Raw genomic sequence first — 8,715 nt, 5'->3', positions numbered from 1 at the left:
TCCATCCATCCATCCACCCATCATCCATCCATCCATCCATCCACCCACCCACTTATTCATTATTCCATCTATGTGGCAGGCATATATCCCTACTATGTGTCCAGCACTCTCTTTTTTTTTCTGCAGCATGGGCATTCTACATTGTGCCTCATTTCCCACATCTATAAAGTGGGAACAGTACTAATTTCTACTTCATATAGTGCCTTGTCCATAGAAATTACCGGATAAGTGCTAGTTGTTATCATTTGTAGCCAGTAGAGCATCAACTAACACCCAGTGCAGAGAACACCAAATGTAATGAGGGTATAAATTGTCAGGCTCAAAAACAAGGATCGTTCCTTTGGTGCATCGTTCTTTCTCATTGTGTTATTAGCTCTTGTGTGCTCCATAATTGTGCCATATAAATGTGCAGAAAAGTCATTTAGAAACACGGAATCTCCCAGTTGGTGGAAACTTTGCATTTTAATTGTGTATGTGAACAGAAATACTGTTGGGGACTGCAGGGGTGGGATAGACTGGCAGACAAATCTCTTCGGGATTGCCCCCCTCCCACCCTGTGCCCACACTCTGTCCCCTGACTGTGCACCCACGCGCGGCCCCCCCGCCCCCCCCCCCGTGTTAGTCTTCTGGGGCTGGGGCCACAGGACACTAAGTGCCACAGACTGAGCACCTCATGGTTCTGGAGGCCAGAAGTTCAAGATCAAGGTGTCGACAGGTCTGGGTCCCGCTAGGGCAGTGAGGGACAATCTGTCTCCGGCTCTCCCAGCTTCTGGCATTTGCTGCTGTGGCTCTCCTTGGCTGGCAGGATCTCGTTACCGGAGCTCTGCCTCTGTCCTCACGGGGGGTTCCCCTGGTGCCTCTGTGTCCTCACATGGCGGTCCTACAAGGACATGGGTCCTATTGGGTCAGAGCCTCTCCTGCTTCAGCACCGATTAGGAGTCCCTCACTGATTACATTTGCAAGGACCATCACGTTCTGTGGTAGTGGGGGTCAGGACCTCAACGTGTCTTTCTGGAGGACGCACGTAGCACTGCGCATTGGTGAGATTGAGGAGGAACCCGTGGGCATCGTTCCGGAATGCGTGCTGCCAAGACATCTTATGTTAGCGTCGCAATACTCTAATTTCCTTCCGGGAACTCTTCCGTGGCCATTTGCTTCGCGAGATCACTCATTAGTCCTCCCTCGCTGGAGTTGCTTTGTACAAAGAGGGAGAGAAGGTTGAGGTGATGTCTGTCGGATGCACAAATGTCCCGGAAGGAAGGGTCCGGAACCATCATTGGGGCTGCCCGGAAGTGAGGAGCTGGGGGTTCCCTACATGTGCTTAGAGGCTCTCCATCACTTTCCCACAGCAGGGGCTGTGTCCCCGTCACCGAAGCATTGATCACTCAGTGTCTTTGCAAAATGACTGTTTGTGTGGGTTACCCCAAGGGACCGTGGCAACCGTCCTGCCGCGGTGCGGGCTTCTCAAGCCATTCTGGTGAAGGGCCAGTGCTTTATTAAGAGATTGACAGGTGGCCCGACTGTGGGCCCCGCATGCAACTCCTGCCACGTGACCGGCCTCTCCTGGGCAGGTAGACACCCCTTCCCATGGGGAGGGTCATGTCTTGCTCTCCATTTTGTGTAGGCTGGTAACCACTGCGGGGCCACAGCAACCAGTGGACTGTGCTGGCCTGTGGACCCCACCTAGAGCAGCTCTGGGCCGGTGGGTCAGGTGGGAGCGTTCAGCTACAGGTAACGGAAACCCGGGGAAATAGGCAGCAAGCAAACAGGTGCATTTGTCTCCGGAGGCTGCATCTGGGCTCCGCCCTGGGCTCCACTGTGAGCGGGGTCTACCTCTCTCCCGCTGCAACATCCTCAGTGTGGTCCCCCTGCTCTGGCTAGCACCGCGGCCCCGCACGGAGGACGGGAGGAGGCCAGGCGCCCACTATAGCACCCGCAGAGGCCGGGTCTAGAGGCCAGCCCTGCAGCTGTCGGGGAACTGGCCGTCCGGTGTCTGGGTGCCTTGGGAGGTTACGCGGCTCCAGCACACGTCCCCAGGAGCCTCATCCAGCGCACCCTTCCCTCTGGAGGATATGACTGCCTCTGTCCCTGGCAGCCTGGAGGGGTCCCCAATGCCACTGTCGGACCACTTTGCATACCTGTGCTATGCCCTGGAGACCCAGAGTGACATCTACCTCGGCAACCACGCAGGAGACAGGCTCTCGGGTGTCCCTTGTCACCCAGGTGGACACCCCCAATGCAGGGGGACTGGACAGAGGTGAACGTGGTACAGGGGTGGCTTTGGCTCTGCTGCAGGTGCCCTGTCGTGGGTCCCACTCACTCTCACTGCGCTCCACGCACCCCGACTTCCTCACGGGGGTGAGCGGTTCTCTCCCCTGGGGGTGGGGACGGCTGGTGGCCCCACACCGATTAGGAGTCCCTCCCCGTCCCCTTCCTTCAGAGCCGGGCACCAGTCTGCTTTCTGCCTCTGGTTTTGCCCCTCCTGGATAGTTCTATAGACAGGGTCATACTGTGTGCCGTCCCTTGTGACTCTCCCCTTTCGCTAGGCATGATGTTTTGAGGTTCCTTCATGTTGAAGCACCCATTGGGACTTTGCTCCTTTCTATGGCCAGACAATATTCCGTTGTGTGGATGGACCACATTTCTTTATCCATTCATCCTTTTTTTTTTTTTTAATGTTTATTTATTTTTGAGAGAGAGAGAGAGAGAGAGAGAGAGAGAGAGAGACAGAGCGTGAGTGGGGGAGGGGCAGAGAGAGAGGGAGACACAGAATCCGAAGCAGGCTCCAGGCTTCGAGCCGTCAGCCCAGAGCCCTACGCGGGGCTTGAACCCACGAACCGTGAGATCATGACCTGAGCCGAAGTCCCACGCTTAACCGACTGAGCCGCCCAGGCGCCCCTATCCATTCATCCTTTGATGAACGCTTGGCTTGTTTCCGCCCTTGGGCTGTTGTGAATAATGCTGCTATGAACATGGGTGCCTGAGTATACTCAAATCCCCATTTCCAACCTTTTTGGGTCCGTGCTTTCCTGTGTTTTTACTGGCCCTCGGGGTCCAGGGAAGGCCTGCGCTCCTCTCCAGCGCCCAGCCGGGTCTCCACGCGCAGCCGAGCTCTCAACCTCCCCGCACCGTGGGCCCTGTCGCTCCCCGGGGGGCTAGGAGTTATCCAGAATGCCGGGTGGGCTGAGCTGTCCTGCCTGATGCCCGCTCTCTCAGGCTTGGGACACCTGCTTTGTCCCCTTCGGAAACCCACACGTACACGGGCCCGTGCGGAGCCTCACGGCACGGTGCTCCGGGTCAGTCAGATCCCGATAATGAGGTCACCGAGCGGCGGACTCCGTGGCGAGCTCGCTCCATCGCCAATCCGTCCTAAGCCCTCCGGTCCGCCCTGACCGTGAGGTCGCAGGGCTGGGGCCACGGGTGATGCACGGCCCACGGAGACGCATCCCTCCCGGTCTGGGCGGACCTCACAGTTGTATCCGTCTCGTTCCCTGCAGGTGAGCGTCCAGGCGCGGAGCCGGGCCTGGGAGCCGGTTACCTGGTCCTCGTCGTGGTGGCCGTCTTCGCCGTGGTGGCCGGGGCGGCTGCCCTTGTCCTCGTGCACTACCAGAGAATGACTGGCAAATACATCTTCAGAGCCGGGCCGGACGACTTCGGCTACCGGGTGTTCTCTGGGTAGGCGGTCCCGGCGGGCCCGCAGGTGGGTGAACAGCCACGCGCCTCCGATGCGCGCATCCTACCCTCGCCACTGGCGGAGACGACACGGCGTGTGCTGGGGGCTTTGGAGAACGGCGGGTGGCCCGTGGCACGTTCCGTGCCCCTTAGCGGAAAGCCCCCGAAGCTGCAGGAGGGGAAGTGGGCCATCGGTTGTCCAGGTCAGGTTCTGTCTGTTTGCACAAGGGCAGGCCTCGCGGAGCCCCCGGGGGGTGCGGCGAGACGAGAGCCGGCCCCGGTGCCCCTCCGAGGCCAGCCCTGTGCCCCCCCGCTCCCGGGCAGCCCCAGGTGAGGCCCCGAGCCCCTGGTGTCTTGGTTTCTTTGGTTTTCCTCCTTTGTAGCAGGGCCGGGTGACGGCGGCACCACGCGCACAGAGGGCAGGAACCAGGCGAGGACAGGCAGACCCCTGGCGGCCTCTGGCACCTTGAGTGCGGAGTGAATCCGCGACTCCTCTCTGTCCCGTGTCCCCACAGCCTTGCCCTCGCCACGAACTGTGCCTCGTGTCCCGGATGATGTGATGGGCACACGCCTCTGCCTTGCCGGGTCCTCTCCGTGATTTTAAGTACCTGCACCCCCGAGCGTGAAGTGGCTCTTTTGAGCCATGACGGTCACGGGTGCCTGGACCTCCTTCTGGGCCCGAATACAGCTCATCACAGACGGGTGATGCTCGTTCAGGAGGAGCGCCGTTTTCTTAGCGCCCGCCTGTAGGGGGGATCGCCCAGGCCTGTGATTTCTGTAAAGGCTTTGAGATTTAGAGAGAAAAAAATCACAGGCCACGTTTGGCAGCTGTCGTTTGCTGCCTCCAAACACTGTCGGACTCCATGTGGTTACAGACGGGACGGTGGCCTGAGATCGGCTCTGGGCCCTGGGGCTGCCCCAAGGCATCCTGGGTACCACCCTTCACCTGCACCCCTTAGCCACACCCCCTACCTGTACTCCTCACCTGCTCCCCTCCCCGGCTCCCCTCCCCTGCGCCCCTCCCCTACGCCCCTCCCCTGCGCCCAGTCCCCTGCGTGTCTCTGGCCCCTCTGGCCTGCCAGGGAGCTCCCTCCCCTGACAGGAGTTAAGGACTCGGGAGGTGGCCCCGAACAAGGATTTCAGGTTGTCACTTCACCTCTCCCAGCAGGGGACATTCACTTCTGTCTCGCTCTCTCCCTCACAAACCCCATCACGTGAGAAGAGCCCACTCCGTAGGAATTTCCAGTGGGAAAATGGCAGATTCCCCGGTGGGACTGACTTGCCCAGGGCCACACTGAGTCCCCGGTGCCGGGGGACGTCCCACAGGGAATCTCAGCTCCCCCTGACCCCCGGCCTCAGTCCTGCCTCGTCACTGGCCTCCCTGCCGGGCACAGCGTGTGGTGCCTGGCTTGGGACGGCCGCGCCAACCACGTCCTCGTCGTCCCGCCACTGGCTGGCGAGAAGGACGCCTTTCTGCCCTTTCAATGCTCGGGGCCCCGATCCTTCCGACAGCAGAGAGCTTCCCCCCAGACTCAGTGGGGTTTTCTGTCCGCACGCTCCCCAGACTGGAGCTGCGTTCTCCCCGCGCCCTTAGCAACCCCACAGCTCATCAGGGTTTCTTTCTCTCCCCTCTCAAGCAGGCTCTTGGGGAAGGACCCTGTTTCTTACCGATATTAGCAAATACCCAGGAGTGCTGAGCGTGTGGGTGCGTGAGAACCCTTCCTGAACACTGTAAACAAGTTAACTCCCTCAGGTTCCCAACAACCGCGTGAGGCTGTGTTATTACCACTTTTACAGCTGGGGGCCTGGGGCAGGCAGGTGAAGGGATGTCCTGGGAGCGTAACTAGGAAGGGACAGAGCTGGGGTTCGGGTCTGGGGTCCATTCTTTTAGCCGCAGAGCTCCAGTGACTTAGACTGGCGTGCACGTGACTGGCAGGTGTTTAGAATGAGGCCCCTTGGCTTTTCCTTTCGTTGGAGACCCGGAGACGTTGTATTTTAGCAATTATCTGAGAAATCCACAATTCTCTCCCTGGGGCTCCATGGTGCCCAGCAGCGGAGGGAGCAGTGTTGTGGTCCGAAGGAAGAACCCTCCTGGGGCCCTGAAGCCCCTGGGGACGCAGGTGCTGGCCCCACTGGTCAGGGCTCTCTGCCACCCCAAGGGCCCCAGCATGTGGGTGACTGGCAGTGGTTCAGGTTCAACGACACTCGATTATAACTAAGACTCCTTAGCACGGCGCCTTCTAGTCTTTCTCTGGTTGGGGGCCCACGCAGTTTGAGTCATGGAGACCCTTCTGCTTACTGACCCATTGCGTCCTGTCCCCCATCAGGGGACACTGTCGTGTGGACATGCCTCTGTCTCCTCAGGCTCTTCCCCAGCCAAGGCCGCCTTCCCCACATTCAGCTCTTTATTCTCTTGAGATAAGACTTTGAACCAACCCAGCAAAGTGTGGTTGATAGGAGCTCCATCCTTGAAATGAGGAAATCGGGCCCAGAGAGCTCAAGTGAACCCTCTGAGTCACACAGCGGAGGCCAGATTAGCACACGTCCCCCTCGGGGCGACGTCCCTTTCCACGTGACTTCGTCTTCGTTAGGGGAGCTCCAGGAGCTGGTTTTGCAGGGACACTGCAGGGATCACACCTCTGCTTTGCCGAGGCCCCTTTGCTCCAGGACCTGATAGCATATGTGCACATTATCTAAGTTCTAGGAGCCACTGCAGTTCAGATGGGCAGAGTAAGACCGGGCCCAGCACACGAGGCCAGTCACCTCCCTGGATAGAGTTCCAAGGGAATTTCAGTGAATCTTACTGAATACTTAGCACGTGAATCCCAACAAGGATGCCAACGTTTGTCCTGCTCAATTTCTGAGGACATCTGGTATGTGGGGGCAAGGTGACTCTGGATGTCCTCCCCACCTAAAATGAAAAAACACCGGAGGGAAAATTGGCCTCTCATCCTTTCTTGTTCTCCCGTGGCTTCTGTTTCCCAAGTGAAGGACATCTCTAACTGGGTCTCAAGTTCCTGCAAAAATGTGCTCTTTGAAAAACATCAAACAAACCATCCCCACCAGGCTGGCACTCGGCGCGGCCCTCGGCACCGGGAGCCCCGAGTCTCAGTGTGTCCTCCGCAGACAGGACAATGGCACAAAGGCCCCGAGGGTGTGGTCGTCCGGCTCAGGTGTCCGGGCCAGGCGCACCTATGTGCTGACATTCACCGGAGCCCCGTTCACCGGAGACCAGTCCAGCCGCCATGGTCCCCGTTCCTCTGTGCCTTCTGGGAGCCGCTGCCCTTTTATTCGGGCACAATCTCTCACCATCCAGTGAGCGTAGAAGTCCTGTCCTCGGGGTGATGGTCACCCTACACTACCCAGGCTCGGGGGGTATTCCTGCACGAACCTCTCCTTTCCGGCGTGCGCACTGACCCTGGTCACCTCCTTCTCCATGCAGGTGGCTGTGAATCAACCTCGGTTCTTAATCCATGAAGCATCGACGGAAACCTGCTCTGTCCCACATCCAGAGCTTGGATGAGTCCGGGGGATGGTGAGAACACAGCCTCTGACCGACCCAGGAGACCCATCATCTGTGTAGGTCCCAGATAAGCAATGCCCACCGGGCGGATGTAAGAGCTTTTGGAGTAGGAGGTGGGGTGAGGGGTATGCCCCAGGCATGGGGATCTTCAAACAAGCTTGGATCCAGCCTTGCCATCACCCAGATCACCTCCACCGCCCCCAGAGCCCCCAGACTCTTTACCCTCCTAACCGGCTCAAGTGGTCCTTTCTGGTTTTGCTCACCACTGACATCTGTCACCTGCCACCCATCCCCCCATGCACTCAGTCATGTAGCTACCCATCCATTCAGCCATCCGTTCATCCAACGCTCTGTCATATATATATTTCACATTTTCAAAGATATTTCACGGTGCACTTGGAGTTCTTTTAACAATAGGTCAGTCACAAATGCACTGCTAATGTTATTTTTAGTGGACATATATGCTCTTTCACGTCTGCCTTTCCAGGACATTATTTTTATTTACACAACAGGGACTCAAAAGACACTCCATTAATATGAAAATCTTTATAAGTAGAAATAACATTATATACATACACATACTCACTATTTTATATTTTTTCCCAAGTATTTTCACAGCCATTTAAAAATATAATTTTACCCCAGGAGAGGTACTATTTATCCATTGCACAATGGGAAAGCAGAGAAGAAATGGGTGAGTCATTTTCATATGGCCACAAAATGAATTAATAAGGAGTTGGGTGTAGAATCTAAATTTTTACCTTAGAATGTTCTCCATTACACCATACTGACGGATCGTGCTTTTTTACTTTATGTGAAACAAATTGGATCGTATTCGATAGCTAACACCTGAAAGCGTCGCGTTTTTCCTCAATGAACTTAGAGTTACAAGGTGGTCATGGTCTTTAATTCATGAGATTACTTTTGTTGAATGTAACTAATTGGAGATTAACTTTGCTGAGTGTAACTAACAGCGATTCGTATCTGGAGAATGCGAGTGTTTTGATTTCGTGGATATTCTCAAGGGTCAGTAAAGCATCACAGCATGTGGCTAAACCGATTTTGCGCAAGTAGAATAAATCGCATGTGACATTGAACTGTGACCGTGCCGTTTGCTCTGTCCGGTTCAGTCGCCTCCCGGGCTTACCCGGCATCACTGAGTCCACGGTGCTGTGCTGGGCACTCTGGGGACACCAGGAACGTGTCTGCTCCCATTTGTTGTGATATTGACTCGGTACCTGTCACTCGTCTGCCTTAAAAAGACGCGATAACGTTTCAGTCAACCCAGGTTTCAAGACCCGTGACTGGGTGGCTCACAAGCCTCCCACATGACTATGTTCACTTTACAGCCAAGGAAATGGAGACATCACGTGACCCTCCCGCAGTCAGCAAGGAAGTGGGGTCCTGGCGTTAGACCCAAGCCTGTCTGGTTGAAAGGTCGCCGCTCCTGCTCTGCTCCTGCCGCGGGCTGCGGTGGGACCTGAGCATGACCGCGAACGTTCTCCCCTTGTCCATCTGAT

The 8,715-nt window shown here is 56.7% G+C and overlaps 1 protein-coding gene across 1 annotated transcript in view; it reads left to right on the top strand.

The window, feature by feature from the left end:
* The window catches only part of UMODL1 (uromodulin like 1), a 65,021-nt gene extending 56,729 nt beyond the window's left edge, over positions 1-8,292 (top strand). Inside the window, exons 20-21 of the mRNA XM_040483863.1 lie at positions 3,498-3,700; positions 7,115-8,292. Coding sequence (XP_040339797.1) covers positions 3,498-3,679 — 182 coding nt within the window. The 3' untranslated portion in view covers positions 3,680-3,700; positions 7,115-8,292. The remainder of the gene's footprint in view (positions 1-3,497; positions 3,701-7,114) is intronic.
* Positions 8,293-8,715: the final 423 nt, after the last annotated feature.

Source organism: Herpailurus yagouaroundi, unplaced genomic scaffold (genome assembly GCF_014898765.1).
Source record: "Herpailurus yagouaroundi ecotype Mexico unplaced genomic scaffold, PumYag 162, whole genome shotgun sequence".
NCBI lineage: Eukaryota > Metazoa > Chordata > Mammalia > Carnivora > Felidae > Herpailurus > Herpailurus yagouaroundi.
This window is presented reverse-complemented; position numbering and strand designations above follow the sequence as displayed.